The sequence below is a fragment of the Tasmannia lanceolata genome, unplaced genomic scaffold (assembly GCF_043159265.1).
Source record: "Tasmannia lanceolata isolate RefF3 unplaced genomic scaffold, GAP_Taslan_0.1 ptg000003l, whole genome shotgun sequence".
Classification (NCBI taxonomy): domain Eukaryota; kingdom Viridiplantae; phylum Streptophyta; class Magnoliopsida; order Canellales; family Winteraceae; genus Tasmannia; species Tasmannia lanceolata.
Genome location: NW_027518680.1, coordinates 7,899,981 through 7,922,482, shown reverse-complemented (window position 1 = coordinate 7,922,482; position 22,502 = coordinate 7,899,981). Strand labels below are relative to the sequence as shown.

General features: G+C 38.7%; 2 protein-coding genes across 4 annotated transcripts; one reads left to right on the top strand and one right to left on the bottom strand.

Annotated features, from left to right (window-relative positions):
• Positions 1–2,401: 2,401 nt before the first annotated feature.
• Positions 2,402–15,652, bottom strand: LOC143849973 (S-adenosyl-L-methionine-dependent methyltransferases superfamily protein). Of its 3 annotated transcripts, none has more exons than XM_077359307.1 (11): positions 15,495–15,652; positions 14,983–15,110; positions 12,577–12,674; positions 11,797–11,901; positions 11,568–11,628; positions 11,265–11,340; positions 8,020–8,554; positions 7,721–7,876; positions 4,771–4,877; positions 3,762–3,836; positions 2,402–2,742 (listed from the first exon to the last, which is right to left on the bottom strand). In XM_077359307.1, the coding sequence occupies exons 2-11, from the start codon at positions 15,075–15,077 to the stop codon at positions 2,623–2,625; spliced, it is 1,428 nt and encodes a 475-aa protein (XP_077215422.1). In that variant the 5' UTR covers positions 15,078–15,110; positions 15,495–15,652; the 3' UTR covers positions 2,402–2,622. The 3 variants fall into 3 exon arrangements, with proteins under 3 accessions (XP_077215422.1, XP_077215413.1, XP_077215429.1); XM_077359298.1 differs by having other exon boundaries at positions 7,721–7,879; positions 15,495–15,649; XM_077359314.1 differs by lacking the exon at positions 14,983–15,110 and having other exon boundaries at positions 7,721–7,879; positions 15,495–15,649.
• Positions 15,653–18,601: 2,949 nt separating this feature from the next.
• On the top strand, positions 18,602–20,942 carry LOC143860717 (uncharacterized). The gene is made up of 2 exons (XM_077371514.1): positions 18,602–18,940; positions 20,232–20,942. Exon 2 carries the CDS (start codon positions 20,279–20,281, stop codon positions 20,687–20,689), a length of 411 nt encoding a protein of 136 aa, XP_077227629.1. The 5' UTR covers positions 18,602–18,940; positions 20,232–20,278; the 3' UTR covers positions 20,690–20,942.
• The last annotated feature ends 1,560 nt before the right edge of the window (positions 20,943–22,502 follow it).

The window sequence follows — 22,502 nt, the reverse complement described above, 5'->3', positions numbered from 1 at the left end:
CCTGAAAGTAAGAAGGAAATTGAACTTTCTTTAGTGGCTTCTTTTTCTTCCTTTGCTTTATGTTCTTTCATTCTTTGTTAGAAATTTGGACCAATTACCAATGGGGGACAAACATTAGGCAAAATTATCAAGAAGACCCGTGCTTTTCAAAAATTATCAACGGGGGACAAAAGAGGTCTTGTCAGTAAAAGCTGGACGAAAATACCCTTTGGCATATACAACACGTTTTGACTTTGGAAGGGGGTTTTCAAGTCTCTACGATTGGGGTTATCAGGTATCAAAATGGGGTTACCAATTTCAGAATTGGCTTATCAAGTTCCTGAAAATTGGCCGAGGGTACTAGAGTTTTGGAAGGGGGTTTTCAAGTATTTGGGATTGTGGTTATCTAGTATCAAAATGGGCTTATCAAGTGCTTGAAAATTTGCAGAGGGTACTAAAGTTTTGGAAGAGGGTTTTCAAGTTTCTAGGATTGGAGTTATCTAGTATAAAAAATGAGGTCACCAATTTCCGAATGGGGTGATCAAGTCCCTAAAAATTGGTCAAGCGTACTAGAGTTTTGGAAGGGGGTTTTCAAGTCTCTGGGATTGGGGTTATTTAGCATAAAAATGGGGTTACCAATTTCTGAATGGGCTTATCAAGTCCTTGAAAATTGGCCGAGGGTACTGGAGTTTTGGAAGGGGGTTTTCAAGTCTCTAGGTTGGGGTTATCAGGTATCAAAATGGGGTTATCAATTTCAGAATGGGCTTATCAAGTCCCTGAAAATTGGTCGAGGGTACTAGAGTTTTGGAAGGGGGTTTTCAAGTATTTGGGATTGGGGTTATCTAGTATCAAAATGGGGTTAGCAATTTACGAATGGGCTTATCAAGTCCCTTAAAATTGCCCAAGGGTACTGGGGTTTTGGAAGGGGGTTTTCAAGTCTCTGGGGTTGGGGTTATCCAGTATCAAAATGGGGTTACCAAATTCCAAATGGGCTTATCAAGTCCCCTATGAACGCGTTTTTACTTCCTGTTTTTTTTCACTCGTTCATTTTCGCGTTTTTTTCTTTCTACCGTATAATTCATCTTCCTCATCCTCCATTGAAAAGGAGAAGGAGAAATGCAAAACCCTAAAACAAATGAAAAATAAAACCTAAATATTGAAAAATAGATGAGAATGAACTCACGTTTCAAGTTTTTGAGTTTTTCCACCTCCAATGGTGGCTAAATGATGAAGAAGATGACTGGTAATGTAGAAAAAAACAAAGTTGAAAATGAAAAAGTGAAAAAAAAGAGGGAAAGAAGAGAGAAGAGGGAAAAGTGGAAAAGCAAAACATGTTGCTTAAGAAAAGGGCATTTTCGTCCAACTTTTAATGACAAGACATATTTTGTCCCCCGTTGATAATTTCTGAAAAGCATGAGTCCCCTTGATAATTTCACCTAATTTTTGTCCCCCATTGGTTATTGATCCTTAGAAATTTTATATAGTCCCGTGCTTTTCAAAAGGTACTGTACGAAGAAAAATAAATGGTCTCTGTATGAAGAAAAAGAAACGGTATTAAAAGTGTGGCAGAATGGAACTTTATCAGGAAACATAGATGTTCATCCCTTCATTAAGTTTTGTCATATAGAAATTACATTTATATTTCCAGAACCGAGAATTGGAATCGGCACCCCAATTCGGATTTTGCTGGAATCAGAATAGCATCTCTTGGGTGGAAAACAGATGGTGCCAAACCCGGTGGGTCTTTGGCTTGAAGTCATGGGTATGCTCACGTGAGTTTGAATCCCCCGGGCTTACCTGATGCGCGTGGTCTAGGGGTGATCCGTAGGGAATAGTCCCGTCCCTAAAAATTAGGCTGGGGATAACCTATGTCATCAGACGGAAAAAAAAACAATGCCATAAATAAAATTTCCATAAGTTACGCCCCTGTTTCAATTCTGCACCCCCTTTTCCACATTTCCAGCCCTTTTATTTATCTTTCCCTAGGAATCGCTGCATTTCCAACAGCTATTGTCTGTCTTCCTCCTTTTATTTGTTTACAGAGGGAGATTCGGGAAGAAGCAACTAAGAGACCCGAAATCGGTAGCGGCAGGGAGGTTTGGATCTAAAACAAATTGACTCACTGCATATTTGCCTGCTCAAGTTTTCCAAAATGCACCCAACACTCCGTATAACTTACTAAACGCAATGTGATTTCAGCTTTAGGGTTTGGGTAATGGGTGCAAAGTTTAGTAGTGTTTTCTATTAGAAAAGCACTAAATGGAACACAAGAAGTTGACCAGTCCCACTGTAGCCCACAATTTGTACCTGGAAGAACATGAAATCAAAGGTGAAATTGTAACTTTTGAATCACAACATGAACAATTTCAGAAGGGAATCACCCATAAGAATGCAGTGATAAAATCAGAATACTATCAGAAGATTATGACAGATAAATAGGTAATAGTAATACACTCAGAATTTGATCCCACAGCTTGAGCAGAGATATCAAACCATGCCATGTGTATGGGCAACTCAAGATTCAGATCCAAAAAAGATTGATTTTTCTCATAGTTCTTGACTCTAGGTGTCAGAAGGAGAACTACAAGAATGAAACACATTAAATTAAAACCATCTGGGTTCAGCAGTTCATGAAAGGTTCTTCTAACTTGGGGCAGGAACAGTGCCTACGTGTTTTTCTGCAGACTCGAATGTGTTAGTAGTGCCATCATCCTCTTTAAAACAGGTTTCTTCCGGCAGTCTAAAGCTTAAACAAAACATCACCTGTGACAAGAAAAGATTAATGTTATGCAGGTCACCCATTATTAAGTTCCAACATAAACTTAATTGTTTTTGTGCATGCAAGTTACAAGCATATAGTTATTTATTATTTTGGCTTAGTTCTTTATCTATGTGCTATTGGGTTATATTTTTTACATGCTTTATCTTTTGATATATAATTATATTTTTTTAACTAAATTTTTGTTCTTGTCAAAAACTCTTACGAGTCACGAGTCGAGTCATAAAATTAAGAAATCGAGTCACAAGTCAAGTCTCGGGTTGACAACTATGGCCGTAACTTTTTCTATCTGGTCTTGACAGGATCATTGCACCCCGCTAAACATACCCCCCACCACACACACACACACACACACACACACACCACGGCCATTGGACCTTTGCATGAGGTTCGAGCTAGGGCAGGGTCCCATTTAGCAGGGGGCTTCAAAAGGTTTTTCCATTGATAAAGATGCCAACACGAGGGAAAGAACTAGAAGAGTGATTTTGATTGGCCTTGAAGAATACAACTGCTGCTCGCTGTTGGATCGTATCCAGAGCTTGCCCTGGTGGCGAAAGTCAAGGCAGGGATTTTGTTGAAGAATGGCTCAATCTGGATTGTATCTGGCCCAGTGGTGGCACATTACGGCCAATCTAGAGGATGATGAGGAAAACAAGAGGAACGGATGGCCGGGCCACAAGATAATTGATGAGTGTGTCCAGTGGAAAAATAGATAGCAGATGGATAGTTCGAGTTTAGGCAACCGACAGTATAAGAAAAATGTTGATTTATGTTTTGGCGAAGTGGGCTCAGAATTCCAACGGCAGCATTAGTCAGATTCTGGGATCCAGAATCTGGGTGCTGGTATCGGCACCCAGATTCAATAATGACTAGCAAATGGGGCACTCCTAAAAAAATCATGGGTGCTGGTATTGGCACCCCATAGTAAATCAATAAAATTAACAAAGAATGAAAATGCTTTAGATCCAACAAAAATACGAGAAAAACTCGGACGAGTCAGTACCTTGTTTGGAGCAACATCCCTGACCCTATGAAAAGTTGGGTCTTGTATCTTGGCATTCAAAATAGCCTCAGCCTCCTGCATAAAGTTGGAAAATGGTTAAAAAATGCTTAACAGCATCAGAAGAAAATATGTTTCTTTAAAATTATAAAAAGGATTCAAAAAGATTAATACCAGTTAGAAGAGTGCTGATTCTATCTATCGATATTTTGACAAATGCTGAAATTCCAAGCAGTCTAAACCAGTGTTTAAAAATGCAGATACGGCGGAACAAAGGCGGAAGAAATCCTAGTCGACTCGGCATGACGCGGTCAAGTACTCAATTGATGCGCCTGAGTACTCGGTTGACGCAGTCATAATTCGGGAGAGTAAAAGGAGTTTTTATTGACCTTGTAGGGCAAAACGTGGAACACGGCCAAGATAAAAGGAAGTCGACTCGAAGGAGTCCACGATGACGCGGGGGAGTTTTAAAACTATGGTCTAAAGTCTAAACTATTGTCTGACTCCAACACCTTAAGGCTATAAAGCACAATTCACTGAGCTGTGTTCCAAAACTGGCATTTTCTTCTCAGATCATGCAACAATAGGCGTAGATCCATTAGATGGAATTCATTAACCTTACACATAAAAGGAGATCTAATCCATGAAACTTAGGTAGAGTAGCCTCACGTCACCAAAGGTAAAACCTGAACCAAATTATCCCTATCTAAATACTCGTACAGCACCTGCCATATTTTAAGAGCTGTTTGAAGACTACGAAATAAAACACCAGCAACCCATTGTAAAACTAAAATAAGGGGGAAAAGTAAATTAGAAACTTAAAAAAGTGTTCACGGATTAATAGAAAATTATGAAGAAAAATATTAAATTGAGAAAGCAAACACTTCAGTTCAATTAGAAAGCAGGTTACACAACAGAGATCTAGAAGCTTAAAAAGATGAAAAAAATATATATAAATGTGCACAGAGAGAGAAGAAATATGTCTGCCAATCAAGTGAAGAAGGAAACTTACAGCAATTATTGATTCTTTTGTTTCATTTGATCTCATAAAGCAATAGCAATGAATACGAGGCAAAGGTACCCTCCAGTATTTTCTTTGGAGAAGGCCCTTAAAAACATCTGTTACAATAATTTATCAAGCAACTATCAGAAGTATTAAATTGAACCTCACAATTAAAATGTGAAAAGCAAATATGACAGGAAAAAATGTCAACCACATTTAATTTTATCCATTCCTCAAAATAACTCATCTTGAATAAGAAAGCTACTACCTACAAATTGACATCCAATAAGTGTTAACTTCTACAGTCTTTAACCTACATACATATTGATAAGTACATCTGCACAAATCTCGTCATTAAATTTTGTGAGTTCACGATTTAGAAGCCTTTGGCTGCGGACTGGCAAATCATTCGCCAAATATGTTCAGCTTAAAAGCAACCCGACGTTGGCACAACTCATTGGTCATGGAGAAGCATTGGAAACCCAATTTCTTTCTTCAGAGAAATGTCTTTTCCTTCCATGTGTCATTTGCATTCTATAGGTTTTTGGGCTTATCCTTCTGAAATTTAGATGTACAAAATTGCCTAACTCGAACCAAATAGCTTCGGTTGCGGCCGCCACCTTCTTGTTGTCGATTAATCAACCTAACTCACCTAACTCGACTAATAGTTGCAAAGGACCTTCTGAAACTTGGTTCTTTTTTCTTTCTGTATGGCGGCACCTGTAGCCACGGCACGACACTATGAAATGCATGTTGGATGGGGCACGCAAGAAGAGTGCAACTCTAGGGAGGAGAAGAAATACTACACACACACACACACACACATATAGGCTGCTAATATTTGCACTACCATGTTTTGACAATGAGATAAACTCACCTTGTATTTTCTTTTGCAATTGGCTGCTGAGAGCTTTTTGGGAATTGTAATAGCTTGTTTTTTAATGATAGATAATTTCATTGAGGAAAGAGTAAAACACCCTGCGACCGAGATGGTCCGTGCAAAAGAAAGAAAGAGAATAGAGACAAGAATAGAGAACACCAAGATACAAAGCCCTTCAAGAGAGAGAAAATAAAAAATCATCAAGCTATCCCTGCCGACTCCCACTCAAGCTAATATATCCGCATCACTGATAGTCGATCTCCTAACGTGCTGGAATGTAATCAGGAAACCCACCACTGGGTCCTGCTTCTCGTCAATTGTATGCGCAAATCTCCAAGGATGAGGGTGACCACGACTCCCATCCAACCACCCGATAACATTGAGGGAATCTCCCTCTACGATCAATCCGCCCAGGTCTCTGCTCTCAGCGACCTGATGCACTGTAAAATCACTCTCACTTCCGCTTCATTGGAATCTATGATCCCAATGGGGCCAAAGAAGGCCTACCAGGTCAAACCGCTCTCACCCTGAGAACTCCACCTACTCCAGCAAGCCCTTGGTTACCCAAACTTGACCCATCAAAGTTAAGCTTCTCGGAGGGTCCCACACCTAGGGGAAAGAATCTCTACCTGCTCCCTACTAACAAAGATCTATCTCCAACCACACCTGAGTTCATAGCTAGAGATAAACCTGAAACAGGGGAGGATCTCCACCCAGGATATGATCAAAGAAATCACCATCAAACAGATAAAATGCGAGCCTTTCATTAAGGTTCTAAAGACCTGAGCATTCCTTTCCTTCCAAATAACCCAAATAGTGGCCAAAAGGGCCATAGTCCATAAAATCTACCCTTTTCTCCGCCATGGGGCAAAAAACAGCACTCGAGAAGATCTCAAGAAGGGAGGACTCAGGCCGACCCAAATCTCCTTTGGATGTGGCCCCACACGTCTCTGACTATCGTGCAATGAAGAAATATATGATCCACCAACTCTCTTGACTCCACACAAAGCGCAGTGGTCAATAATAAGCATCTTACGCTTATGCTGTAAAGAAAGCAATCCAATCGAACACGCAGACCCTAGGAAGAGTGGGAATGCTACACACTCTGGCCAATTGGGAGGACATAGGACAAGGTGAGTTCGTCTCATTATCAAAACAAGCTAGTGGGAATATCTGCAGCCTATATATACAGATTTGCCAGGGACTTTCGCAGAAAGGCATTTCACGGCTGGTTGTTTGCATGAGAGAGCAGCCACACGGGCTTAAATTAATATTTTTTGAATGGTCCACACAAGCTTACTTTTCAGCAGATTTTTTTTCTTATCCATTTAATTCATCCGAGGTAGCTGCTCTCTCATGCAACAGCCACCCGTGAAATGCCATTCCGCGAATGTCCCTAGCAAATCTCACCCCCCCCCCCCCCCCCCCCCACCCACCCACACACACACACACAAGGAAAGAAAAGAAGCATTGAAGTAACAAAAGAGGCTTTCCAGGGATTTGTAGTGTTCTTTTTTCTTCTCCTTTCTCCTTTGGAAGGTCTGAAACAACCACACATACACACAACCATGCACATGCTCTCACACACACAAACATCAACACACACGTACGCACATGCACAGTTACAAAGAGACGCTCACCGCGGCAGCGGCGACAGGGGGGAGCATGCACAGACATGTGTATACATGCATGCATGTGTGTGTGTTGTAAGCTGCTTGCACATAAATCAATTCATACAAGCTCACATTTTCTTAGGAAATGGCAATGAAATGGTTCCTAATAAAAATGAATCCAAAGATATAGATAGAGAAGATTTATCAAGTTATAGGTAGGGAAATGAAATCCCCACTCCGTTGTTTCAACAATGGCAGTCACACTTTACACTTTTTAAATTTGACGTTGAGAGCATTTTGGGAATTGTAACAACCTTTAAAAATTAATTAGAAAAGTGTAAACGATGTAGTGCCATTATTGAATCAAAAGTGTGGGAATATTATTTTCCTAAAAGTATTGGGTCAATTATACAACATTGCAAGAGGAAACGTAGCATAATGGAACTGAAGAAGATTAAATACCTACCAAGAAATTTCAAAGCAGAAGCAGGTAGATTCATAATCACATGATCAACATGCTCCCAGGTCTTAGTATTGGATAATTTAAAGCCTTTCATTCTCTTGTTAATGCAACCCTTTCTCCTACTTTTTGCAGTTGTACTAACACCATTCACATCCATATCTTCTGCAAAGAAAATGCAAGGTACCCCGTTGAGAGAGAGAGAGAGAGAGAGAGAGAGAGAGAGAGAGAGAGAGAGAGAGAGGCATACCACCATTATTACACAGTTTCCAGGAAAAAAACACACATTTAGAAAGATGAATTACCAGTTGAAGACTTTCCAACTCCAGAATTAACTTCTCCACTAGCTGGCGAGTTGGATTTTGCACAAGTTTTGAAGTCAGAAAGCTCGAATTCTGGCTCTGTCTCAGAAATGGAAATAGGCACTTCCATCAAGTGGTACATGAAGGCTCTAGCATCCATATTGTACGCACAAACACGATCCTCCACCTTGTTAATTTCAGAATTAATCCTCAAGTAACGAACACTATCTGGGTTCAAATCATTTGCATATATAACACACCCTTTTTGTGCAGCTGGGATTGCAAAAGGACCAACACCAGCAAACATATCACAAATGGTCTCTCCTGCCAGAAAATGGGAAACCAGGCGTATGTGTTCATGTTCAAGTCTTGAGTTCCAGTAGACCAAACCATAATCAAGCTTGAATGTGGCTCCATACTGCTTGACTTCAGTGACCATATCATCTTTCCCAGCTAGAATCTCAAATTTTGGCACTCGGAACTCATTTGTAATGGTTCCAACTTTATTCGCTACGGTTCTGATTCTTGGCTGATTTTTCTGCACCAAAAATGCATTCTTAGAAAAAAGAACCACATAAAGAAGTTCCCTGAACTGGATTGCTCACAAGAAGAAACACACAACATATATTTAGCCCTAAATAAGTCCTGGATATAAATTGCCTTCTTAGTTCATTTTAAGAAAGACAAAAGGGCAATTAAACCGCAGAAAAAAGATGTTGAACATTCAAATTCGAAGAAACTCTCAATACAAAATGATGGCCAAAGATAAAAGATTCCAAAAGATATGATGCCCAGGCATATAAAGCACAAAAGAACCTGGAAAAAAAAAGAGAAATTCAAAACCGATATCCCGAAAGTGAAACTAAGCATGACCTTGCATGCTGCAGAAAAATGGCGAAGACTGCTCTTCTTTTCCAACATTTATTACTAACAGTTTCAGCCATGATTCTTATTAGCCCAGACCATGCATGCCAATGCATTTATGCAACCATCGGTATAGGGAAATTGGCTGGAGAGCAAGCAAGTCCGTCAAGGGGTCTTATGTTAAGTTTCAATAGAGCATTATTTTTTTATGCGTGGCTGGGTATGTTAGAGAGAGAGAGAGAGAGAGAGAGAGAGAGAGAGAGAGCAAGTGAATTGGTGATTTGATCAATTTCACTGTATTGCATTCTAACATATTGAGTAGGACTGCAAATTCACTATGTGTGTTCACAAGGCAACTCGTTCACCAAAGCTTTTTGTTAGGAAAGTGATGGACAATGCGTGCTGGGTATAAATGTCTATTTGCGCTAATAGCCTCAAACTTTGGGATGATAGATTCATATAGACGGTGCATTTGTTTCAGAGCGATCGCTAAATATGTTAAGTACAGGTTTCAGGGCACTACTACTTGGAGCAACGTTATTAATTTGGAGAGTTTGTTCCAGCCTTCAAGGTTAGTGCCAAATTCAGAGTAGCTAATGGCAAGAGACTCAGATTAGGGCATGACATTTGGTGCAATTCGAATTGATTACACTTGATTATGTGATGAACACACCCCTCTCTCTCTCTCTCTCTCTCTCTCTCTCTCTCTCTCTCTCTCTCTCTCTCTCTCTCTCTCTCTCTCTCTCTCTCTCTCACTCACACACACACACACTGGTCCAGATAAAGAGATTAGTGTGGGAGTTCCTTGTCTCACCAAAATGGGAAAGTTGATTGGAAGGTGCATTTTAGAAGATCTTTCTTCGGTTAGGAAATTTGTGTGGTTGCTTCCTTCTTGGCTAGACTAAATTCTACATATATCAAATGGTAGGATGAGGAAATACGGGTTTGGATCAGAAAGACAGACAGTAGATTTTCAGTGAAATTATTTTACTTCCATCTTTGGAGTTTAATGATAGAAGATATTTCGATTTGTGCAGGTCCTTAGAGGACTCTTATAAGGTATAACCTTCCACATCGAGAAGGTAATATGAAGCAAGGTTTTAAATTTCAGTTTCAGTGTCGGTTTCGGTCACCCACCGAAATCGAAACGTTTCAGTTTCGGGCAGAAATTTCAGCCGAAATCATGTAAAAATATGGTTATGATTTCAATTTTTTTTTTAATTTTGACCGAAATGTCTAAAATTTCGATGTAAATTTCGGCAATTTCAGTGGAAATTTGGCTATTTCAGTGAACATTTCATAAATTTTGGTGGGAATTATAACATTTCGGTGGACTTTTTTTAACATTTCCGTGGATCTATTTAAAATTTCGGTGGAAATTTTGTAAAAAAGGCTAAAAATGAACGAAATCTTGTAAAGAAATGACTTCATGTAAATTTTGTTTCGGCCAAAATTTAAAACCATAATATGAAGATGGACAAGTTTGAGAAGGGGGCCACCACTAGCTCTTCTATGTTTTGGGGGATTGATGCCCTAAAAATGCAATTTCCAAGGTTTTTTTCAATTTGTACAATTTAGTGTGACAGCCATCTTTGAAGTTTAATGATAGAAGATATTTCGTTTTGTGTAAGGACTCTTATAAGCTATAACCTTCCACACTGAGAAACCAATATGAAGATGGGCAAGTTTGAGAACGGAGCCATCACAAGCTCCTCTATGTTTTTTGCGACTGATGCCCCAAAAATGTAATTTCCAAGGTTTTCTTGAATTTGTACAAGTTTTCTGCTTGTGTTTTTTTTTTTTTTTTTTTTTTTGAATGGTAAGTTTTCTGCTTGGTATTAAAAAAAACAAAGTATGTAAAAAAAATAAGATGCGTGCACCAGTCGAGTGAGAGAGCATATGCTAGGATGCATCAACTTTGAAAAGTCTTAGTTTATGTAGTATCAAAGGGGTCCTAAACGGCGATAACAGGAAGATAGAGTGACCTTTCTTGGCATTAAAAAAAACTCTTATGCTTTTAAGTTAAAAACAGCATAAAGGAGAGATTTTCTTAGCATAAGATAGAGTAGCGTTTCTTAGCACAAAAAACATTGTTATGCATTAAGTTGTCAACAGCACAAGGGAGAGAATTTCTTTGAAGTTCAAACAATGTGATCTCAATTCATCTTTCCCCATCACCTAACCATGTCAAAGCCATAAATCTGCATCCAACGTGGTCGACAAAGCAAAAAAAAAGGAAAATTGGAAATTATCAAAAATGAATTTAGGCCGAAATCCGGACCGACACTGAATTAATGTACTTTCGGTGTGGGATCAAAATTTCGGTATTTCGGCCAAAATTTAAAACCTTGGAACATAAAGACTTGAAATAACTTCAAACCTACGTCATAAATAACCCTTGCAATGACATCCTTGTAGGAAAGGAGTTCACCAGTTATATTCAGATGAGCAACATGACCTGAACATGAATAAGAAACATTTGTTAATGAAGTTCAATATTTTGTAAAATCCTAAACAGTCAAAAACCGGAAACATACAATCAGTAAGTATAGAAAAAAAAAGTGAATAAATGTGTGGCACACATAGTGGAACAGCAAAAAGTGTAGGTCAAAGAATGCTCCAGTCTTCTAGAAAGAAGACATTAAAAGTAAAATAAAAATAAAAAAAAATACAAAGAATACTTAACTATTGTTTCAAAAGAAGAAGGTACTTCCACACCAGGGGGCAGTATTTGCTTCAGAATATGGTCTAGAAATAAAATAGCAACCTCGTTAAAAATATAGAAACATCATGATTTATGCCAGCAAGCATAGACAAGACTATGTAATATATGCTCAGATTAACTTATATCTAAAGAACAAATTGATATGGGAGAACAACCATCAGACATATGCTTTCAAAAAGGATTGAACAAACCTGCACTCCAATAAGAATATCCAAGGGTTAGTGAATACGGGACTGTTTCAATCTTGCATAATTTCTTTAATGAATCAAGTGTTTCATCTGGAATGTCAGACAAATCTGTTTCAACAAGAAGTCCATTATTAGAAATACAAGAACACGGAGATAGCTGAAAGCAGAGTGTAGAATGAGACGATACTCGGACTTGATCTTCATATTTCAAAGTCACAAGCATTTCAAAACAGGAAAACAATGACTAGATGTGGGAATCACCATTTGTAATCACAATGTCTAGTTGGTAGCTACTATCTCAAGTCTCAAGCAACAAAAGCTCTTTTCTGAATGAAATAGAATTGCAAACGATTTCTTTAAGACAGGTTCCAGCACTGCTGTCCAAGAGAAAACATCAATCCAAGGAGGGACCGTGGCACCCCACACAAGAGCAAAAGGAGAGGTGGACCCTAAACTCAATAAGAGGTCTAAAAGAAGATTTGATTGAATAGAAACCTTTGTTGTTCCACAATCAACCTCTCTTGTCTTTTCCAAAGGAGAAAAATCCAAATCCTATTAGTCGCTAATACCGAAATGGCTGAATAAAACCTCAGCATACTCAAAGGCAGATAGCAATATAGTTTAAAAATAGCAAAAAATGAGAGGTAAGGTCAGAGTTGGGAAGCAAAACCCTCAAAGATGGGCATTTTAGTCATTTTTAGAAAGAAAAAAAAAACAGATTTTTTTCTATTTGTTTCACCAACAGTCGGTACACTGAGCATTTTCAGAAATTATCATTCTTACCAGGATTTTGAATCCTTTCGGATAATATCATATAACGGCTTCTTTCACATGATGGATCTTCGGTGATAGGTTTGATACGAGGCTTATCTAGCAAATATCTGCAAAATAAAAGCCATTAAGAAAATGGTTGTAACTTGAAGAAGGGTAAAAGGATAAAATCATAAGGAGGATCAAAACGAACTACTTGTGGACATGAAAACTTCATTAAAGCAGAAAGCGAGATCAGAATCAAATGGTAAATGATGAACTGTATACCAAAGAACCGACAAATTTTTCCATACAGTATGATCTGCTCAGTGTATTATTAGTCAACTAATTCAAGCATCCTCAAGTAAAAAACTCACATCACTTATGGACCCTTGCAACACTGGATTAGGATTAGAACAATCGAAAAATACTGCACTAGCACCACAATACACATTCTCAGCTCACATAAGTTATGACACTAGGACACTACTAGAGGTCCAATGTCCCGTGCCTGACACGACACGATACCCGGATAGTTCATGGATGCTTTCGTTTGACTAGTAACTCTTGTTTTAAACATATGCATCTCTATTCAAATTAACTATCATGTGTTTTGCTTTTTGGTGTCTTATATTTGCAATTATAACTTTGAGTATATGAGTCTTCCAAATACTATTTTACATTTATAATAAGGGATTTGCTAGCGTCCATTGCAGAAGGCATTTCACGGATGGGCTGTTGCATGTGAGAGCAGCCACCTCGTGAATGAAGACAAAATCTGCTGAAAAGTGAGCTTGTGTGGCTGCTCTCACATGCAACAGCCCATCTGCAAAATGCCTTCTGTGATGGACGCTACCAAATCCCTTCTTATAAATTTCATCGTCTAAGTTACATCTAGTTGGCTCCCGTACCCCATCTATGTCCTACATTTGGAAAATTATGATTAGTATCTATGACCCCATGTCTATGTTTGTACCTATATCTGAGTATCATAGCACATAAGATGTCCTACAAAATAATAATAATAATAAGAAGAAGAAGAAGAAGAATTAAACTACATATTTACTCGCGCCTTAAATAAGGACAAGGTCTCAAGAAAAAAAAAGCTGTCACCTTTTCTCACTATCTCCAATGTTCAACCTTCAAAAACCGTTAAAATGAAAACAAATTCTTACAGCAGATCAAAAGAAATATCAACCAAGTACAACTCCAAAAACAAAACAAAAAATAAATAAAAACATAAAAATCCCTGCAAAATCTTGTGGCATAATGACAGTAAAGGCACATGTAAGAATATAAAGCTGTAAACTACATCGCTGACCAAACAAGTGCAGTATGAGTAAATGTTGAATAGGCCTAGAAGGCATGCTAAAAGCAGTGAATAGAGTGAATTATGAGCTCAGTTATCAGATGATTTTCTCAAGCTTAGAAGGTCTAAAGGGCTTCTTCAACTTGCTTTCTTTTGTACATATGCAACGTGTAACTCTTGAGTTGTCATAGCAAATTTAAAAAGGGATATTGTGCCCCTTGCCAATATTATTTCGTACATATTCACTCATTCAAAAAAAAAATATTCACTCTTTCAAAGAAATGGGAAGTTGGAACTCAAACTTCATAAGTTCCAATATTTTAATTGATCATACATCAATTTTGGATGGGTGGAAACCACCCATGCTTCGTTTTTCCTCTTACCTAAACCTCGTTTTTTTAGTCAGTGGGATGTCCCAAACACATGCATTCTCGTAACAGAAAGATGACAACAGCTTGATATAAAGCGCACCTTCTTCATGACAATTGCATTAAAGAAGTTCACATGGAATTCCCGCATGGTTTTAACCATACACCACTAATTATAATCCGCAAAGAGAATTTATCAAAAAAAAAAAACTGTGATGACTTTTTCTACCCTGCTTTTGGACCCTAAAAACTTGTACCTTCTGCCTCTCATTAAAAGTTGGTGTCCACAGAATTTTGCTAATACACCTGTACAAGTTGGCTTCCTTTTGCATCCAAACTTTATAAAAAAAAAGAAAAAAGAAAAAGAATTCTCAGTGAGATGTTAGATCTCCTTCCCGCTTTGGCACTTAGTAGGACTCTATAGGCAATAGAAGATGAATCTAGAATCAAGTGACTCTGGTAACCAAGAGTTGTCTGCAGTTATTGGATGATCTAGACTATGTTGCCTACGTGTCTCAGCCAACCTTAAAACCCAAGATCTTTCATCAAATTGTTTTTGTAAAGCAATGGGATCTCTATACAGTATCACGCATTCATAAATATATTTTGTTAAGCTAAGGGCGACTCCATTATGGTAGATAAAATGAAATAAATGAATGATCTACCAGTCATTGCTTATCAGAGATGATGAATTAGCACAGCACACGCATAAAAATCTTAGCACCAAACTAAACTACAACAAAAAAGCATGAAATGGAGTACCCATGTAATATGCCGCCAACACGTTTGCAGAGTTCACGAGGAATTCGAAGAGCCCACAATTCAAGTTGCAATGTGAACTTACTCTCATCCAACATTGCATACTGTCCAATATTTATACCACAAGTTACCTGCCTTACGCGAAAACAACTACAACAATCATATACATAAAATCTATGAAAAGCCCAATAGAAGTGCTGAAGAAAGCATGCACCTGATTAATATAAACACCAACCAACATAAACCCTAATTTAAACTATTAATCGTTATTCAAAAAATCTTACTAAGCATGTGTATATACAAATGATTCTCTAAATAGAAAAAATTATTCTATGCTTCACATGAGCTACCTAGAGTATATATAAAAAAAACCCTAGATTTTTTTTTTTTGAATGGAAAAAAAAAAACCCTAGATTTTGTATCCAGAAACCCTCAATTTTCCATATAGCTGTAAAAATCGTCAGAAATCTCAAAAAATAAGTTTAAAAAGGATAGAATAAGAGGGTCGGTCTTACTTGTAGCCAGGACCCGGTGCGTGATTTCTTCCGCAGCTTTCTATCTAGGGTTTCATAGATTTTTTGTGTATAATGAATATTTCTGGGCGCTGATATTCCCCCCCTTGACGGCTGGTTAACGTTTTCCCATCATTTGACCGGTCTCTCGCGCTCTCTCTCTCTCTCTCCACACACACAACACGAACAGTTGGTGGGCCCAAACCGTTGGTGGAATGGTGGGCCCATCTTTGAACAACGTAGGCCCCACCCCTACCACATCATAGGATAATCCAAACCGTCCATTTAATGGGCCATAAACGTAAATAGGTTGCCTCCCAAAATATTATTTCCATAGGCTGATCCTAGCCCTCCGATCTAAATAGGAACTACATCTTATGCAACCTCTATAGATTGTAGGGTTGTGATCATCCTACGGAAATGATTTTTGGGGCACAACCTATTTACATTGTGGCCCATCATATGGACGGCTCGGATCATCCTATGGTCTGGACGGTACACTTCATTTTCAAAAATATGGGTGGGGCCTAAATTGGTACGAACGACACCATAGGATGATCCAAACCATGGACGGCTTGGATCATCCTATGTTGTGGACGGTACGCTTCAATTTGAAAATATCGGTGGGGCCTACGATTGGGCCTTAATGTTAGTGTACGACCAACTCCATAGGATCATCCAAACCATGGACGGCTTGGATCATCCTATGTTGTGGACGGGCCTTAATGTTACTGTACGACCACAGGATGATCCAAACCATTCATTTGATGGGCCAACCCTTTTGGGGGCACAACCCATTTACGTTATGGCCCATCATATGGACGGCTCGGATCATCCTATGGTCTTGACGGTACACTTCATTTTCAAAAATATGTGTGGGGCCTAAATTGGGCCTTAATGTTACTGTACGAACCACACCATAGGATGATCCAAACCATGGACGGCTTGGATCATCCTATGTTGTGGACAGTATGCTTCAATTTGAAAAAATATCGGTGGGGCCCACAATTGGGCCTTAATGTTACTGTACGACCAACTCCATAGGATTACCCAAACCATGGACGGCTTGGATCGTCCTATGTTGTGGACGGGCCTTAATGTTACATTACAACCAACTCCATAGAATGATCCAAACCATTCATTGATGGGCCACAATGTAAATAGGTTGTGCCCCAAAAATCATTTCCATAGGATGATCACAACCCTACAATCTATAGAAGTTGCATAAGATGTAGTTTCTATTTAGATCGGAGGGCTAGGATCAGCCTATGGAAATGATATTTTAGGACGCAACCTATTTACGTTTATGGCCCATCATATGGACGGTTTGAATTATCTATGGTGTGGTATGGGCGGACCTACATTGTTCAAAGATGGGCCCACGATTCCACCAACGGTTTCTGTTGGGCCCACCAACTGTTCCTGTTTTGTGTGTGTGGAGACTGGAGAGAGAGAGACCGGTCAAATGGTGGGAAAGATACATATACGTGAATCGTAACGTTTAACGTTAGCCAGCCGTCAAGGGGGGGAATATCAGCGCCCATAAAAGGGAAATATTACCTAGCTATCCAATGGTAATATTTTCGCACCCCTGTAGAATATAAATCGCACCCCTTGTAAAGTGATTTATGACGTCAAAAAGCGTTAAAGTCTACCCACAATTCACTTTAAAAGGGGTGCGTATTATCCTGCGGGGGTCCAAAAAAATTATCTCCCTTGGTCTTATTAGTTTTAACTCATCTGACGTGGTTGTTTCCTGCAAAAGTGAGCCGCGAAAAGGCTTTGTGCACAATTACCTAGCAAATCCCAACTTACAATAATCAAATTGCCCTCCACTGGGCATATATAAATGTGAATATTCTCGTGAGCTTTTTAGATTTATGAGATTAGAAAACGAAGTGTCATGTTAATAAATATACACCTAAACTCAATGTATACTGTCCTTATACCTGATGAGCTATGGGCTGCCTCTTTGATCAGCGGAAACAGTACTGATCAAATGATCTTAGCCGTTCCTTCAATGGATTATTTCTCTGAAAGGCCTTCTGCTGTACTTTTTCAGGCTATGGCCCACCCAAATGATGGGACATGAACTATTAGTAGATAAGGTTGTTTATACCAGGGCTGCACACGGTTTGGTTCAGGGTGGTTTTTTGAACCAAATCGATAGGCGAATCGAACCGATAATCGATCCTATTGGCTTGGAGAAAATCCAAACCGTAACCAAACCGATGGGGGTATAACTGAACCAAATCGAACCGATCTTGACCGGTTCGGTTCACGGTTTATATGGTTTTTGGTTCAAATGAGGCTTTATGTTGTATTTATATTGAAGATTGATGCCCTTAGGATGACTACAACGACATAATTACTCCTAGACTACCCAAAATGGTAAAAATGCCCTCTATTAACTGTTAACTGGGATCGTTTGGTAAAAGTCTTTAACCGTGACCGAACCAATGCTTGGGAAAACCGAACCAAACCAACCGAAAGGCCCAGTTCGGTTTATCAGTTTGGCTGGTTTTTTTTGCAGCCCTAGTTTATACACAGAGTTTATGTGTATAAATACTGTGGATTTCCTACTCTACTGTTAAAGACTAGGCATAATAAAAGTCTTCCGAGTGAGTGTGTATTTTATTCCACAAAGCCGCGTCAACAGATATCTCGTTCTTTGTCTTGCTATTTGAAAGCTCAAATGGCCGAGGCTCATCCCCTCGAATCTTTCTCTTCCGACTGAAAATTTCCCCTTTCCCTTTCGTCTCTGATATGGGTTTTTTGTTGTTTTTTCCCAAAATCACCATTTTCACCATCGAATCTCTGATTTTACGCAAAAAATGTGCGTCTATAGGGGGTGGCCAAAATGGGGTGTCTACAGTTTTCCATCGGTTCGGTTCATTTTTGGATTAAAATTAAAAAACCGTCAACCGGGATCATTTGGTAAAAGTCTTTAACCGTGACTGAACCAATGCCTAGGAAAACGGAACCAAACCAACCGAAAGGCCCGGTTCGGTTTATTGGTTTGGCCGGTTTTTTGTGCAGCCCTAGTTTATACACAGAGTTTACGTGTATAAATACGGTGGATTTCCCACTCTACTGTTAAAGACCAGGCATAATAAAAGTCTTCCGAGTGAGTGTGTATTTTATTCCACAAAGCCGCGTCAACAGATATCTCGTTCTTTGTCTTGCTATTTGAAAGCTCAAATGGACGAGGCTCATCCCCTCGAATCTTTCTCTTCCTACTGAAAATTTCCCCTTTCCCTTTCGTCTCTGATCTGGGTTTTTGTTGTTTTTTCCCAAAATCACCATTTTCACCATTGAATCTCTGATTCTACCGTGACTGTTAAAACCATAGAAACACTCCTTTTGGTTTTTCCATTCCCTTCTTTTCTCATCAAATTCATGATATGGGTTTTCAGTGGCAGTTGGATGGAGGTGTATTTTCATCCGAGGTCAGTTTTATTTCTCACTCCTTAATATTTCATTTGTTTAATCTCTTCTCAATGTTTGATGAGAGTTTTGGGGTTTTTTGGTTGTGGTTTTTTTTTTTTAAATCTGCTCTTGTATGAGATTTTAGTGCTGTTTAGGGTCTGATTGTCTGTACTTCCTGGTTTTTATCTTTTTTTAACCTGTTTATTTCTCCCCTTCTGTTGAAGGTGAAGTCTGCATGTGTTTTTATTCTTGTAATGTGATTTTTTTTGGGGGAATATTTAGGTTTGTAGAGTTAGAGATGATTTTTCTTTAATGGATTATGTAGGAGATCGTAGGGTTTGTTTAAGCTAATAGTTTAGGGTCTGATTGTTAGTTCTTATTTTATTTCTTTTTTTTCTTTTTAATTTGCTGAGAGTTAGTTTGCATGGATCTTTCTTATCTTTTGGTGATAAAGATGTAATTTTTCTGGTTGGTTGTGTGTCCTTTTTAATGAGATTGAGGAGATTTCGTTCTCTTTAAAATCTGATGTTTAAGAGTCTGGTCTTAGTTTTCACTTTTTCTTTGGGGTAGTTCTTCTAGCCCCCCATTTTTTTATTAATCAAATGGGCTTTTATTGTTTGGGAATTGGATTTTCCTTTAGTTTGTACTTTGTAGGTCTTTTGAAGCTAGAAATTATCTGCTCTAACTCTTAGTTTCTATTGAATCTCTTACTCTGGGCTTCATTTTATTTTTTAATTTCTTTCTTTAGGTGCTGAAAATGAAGTTAACGTGAGTATTTATTATTTTTGGTGATATAAACAAGGTTTTTCCTGGCTTTTGTAGAATTTTCTTTACTGGGTTTCAGCAGACATAATTTCTCAAATATGATATAGTGGGATCTTATCCTCATTTTTATATGATTCTAATTGACCTTTATTGTTTTTCTTCTATAGTATTAGGCAGTTTTTTCACCATTCAGTTTTTGTTGTAGATATGTAACTTTCTGTCCTTTTATTTTTTTAGTTAATTTGAAAAATAATAATTGGAAAATGATATGGAGACCGAGAGTACGCCCGATGGGAGAGCCTAGCAATGAGAATGTGTCATGTCTGCAATTTTTTATTTTAGTTTTTACTTTTTGTTGAATTTCCTAAACCTAAGGGATGACTACGCACTTGTGATATTGTGGCAAGAACCCGTTTGCTTGGTCCCCTGCTTGGTTGTACTCTCGGTCTCCCTAGCACTGCTCTATTTATTTTCATATTGTTTCTCAGAAACTGCTTGTTTAATTTTAGTTGATGTTTTAGGACCCATACGTTTGTCTTTTTGCAGCTTTCTTCTTTGATTGTTTGAGTATATCTTTTGAGAGATCTGGGGTTATGGGTAGGGGTAGAGGAAAGGGGAAGAAGTTGACTGCTGTTGCCAGTCACGATGAACCTGGAAGTGGCGCTGAAGAATCACTTCCTGCCTATAAGAGAAGAGGTCGGCCACAGAAACCTTTGAAGGACGAGGTCGATGAAGAAGAGGCCGAAAAAATTGAAGAGGAAGGCGCTGACAATGCTAAAGCTGATATTTCAAACAAAGAGATGAAAGTTACAGCAGCGGCTGAGAATGGAAGAAAGAGGAAGAGGAATCCACCGATAAAAGAGAATGTCGATTCAGTCAAAGAGGAAAACGGTGAGTCAAGCAAGTCAAATGGATTTCAACAGAACAACGGATTTCGACAGAACGGGAGCAGGCGCAAAAGCAAGCCTCGGCGGGCTGCCGAGGCCGGTGTTGATTGCAAGTGAGATTTGGGACAGGTGCCTCTAATGGGCTCTTCTCGCGTCTCTACAGATTAATTCATGTGGTCTGTAAGGCCTTGTCAGTTCACTGTTTCTTCCTATTGTTTTTTGTTTTTGTTTTTTCCTTTTTCATGAATGATTTTGCCCAAGTGGTTATAGACATTTTGTAATGCTTTCTAGTTTTCCCTGTAGCCATAAAGAAACTATTGGATGATTTCACTACTTTTCTCCTATTATATATACGATGTGGAATGAGTAACCGAAAGCCTCTTTTACTTTTTTGTTCATTTCATTGTTTGTCTTGGTGGTGATGTTAATTCTTTATTAGGGTATAACGTTTGATTTTTTTCCCCATAATTGAATTACGACAATGCCATTTTAGAGACCAGAAACAGTGGTCTGATATTCTTGAACATAAAATGACTTAGGATCATTGGTCTGACAATTTTGAACATAAAATGACTTAGGATCATCACTGACTATTTCATATATGAATGTATGCTAGTGATCCACATACAGCACTAAATTGGGTAACTTCCCTGCTTTCTGGGTTTCAAAAAGATCCAGCTTCCTTAGATTAGAGCTCAGTTACCTTGTCATATACCCTTTCTTCTTTCGGCTAAGGTAATGGGGGCAAAGGTGCTTTGAAGGAGCCTTGTTTATGGCATCTGCATTATGTCTATGATAGTGTACTGTGAGGGAAAGTGTGTCAAATTTCTCAAGTCTGTTTTCAATGTGAAATTTTCTCTCTCCCACCTTTTCTACATGCAATTCTGGATGTGAATTGACCAAACTGAAACTATCTACCTCATCCTACATATTTTTTCTTATATTAAAGGAAATGTTAGTGATGCTTTACGCTTTGTTAGGAATTGATTTCACATCGAAAGATGCAATTATATCTATACTGTTTTTATGTGTGGGACCTATCTTTCCATCATTCATTAGGACTTTGGGAGGAAAGAGTTTTTGGGGTTTGTTGGCGTGCAATCTTTTCCCAAATTGGAAGGGAATTATTTTGGCTTTACTTGGGTAGAGGTAAAATTATCGCTAGGTGCTCTCAACCCCCTTCTAATTATCTCAGCTTAATTTTGACTGCATCTCTTAAGGGAATATGGATCCTGCTGGCATTGACGGAGTCTTTAGAACTGAATTTGGAGAGGGTTTTAAAGCTTATCCCAATCCAATTGGGATATTGACTCAAATGAGGCGGATGTTCATGCACTCTTAATTCGTTCATCTTGTTGGAGCTTTCTTGTGTGGTATGGGTTGAAAGTGATTCTCATGTCAATGCTATGGTATCGAAGCACAAAATGGCCCTCCAATATTGCACTTGAGATTCTAGAAAACAAGGGAGGAGGTTGCAAGCGAGGTCCTTTATATTGGAAGATTTGTCTCTCTTTGAATTTTGGCTATTTTGTTTGTTCTTGATTCTATCTCAGCTATTCCAGTGTTCTTGATTCTACACGCCCTCAACTTTTTAACACATTTAACTAGAACCCTATAGTTTCAAACTCATCAACTACTACACCCCCTGACTTTTCAATGTGTATAAGGTAAACCCCCTCTTTTGAAACACTTCCAATGCTAATTAAGATCTGGTCTCTAGTTGGTCGACTGGAGAACCTTCTCTAGTCCGCTGACCAAAAACACAGTGGGCCCACATTGTTTGGATGATCCAAATCATTCATTTGATGGGCCCTGACATGGATAGGGTGTGCCCAAAAAATCAGCTCCATAGGATCATCCTAACCCATTCGATTTGTGGACGGACCGTCAACTGACGGACCACCGTATTGAAAAGTCAGAGGGTGTAGTT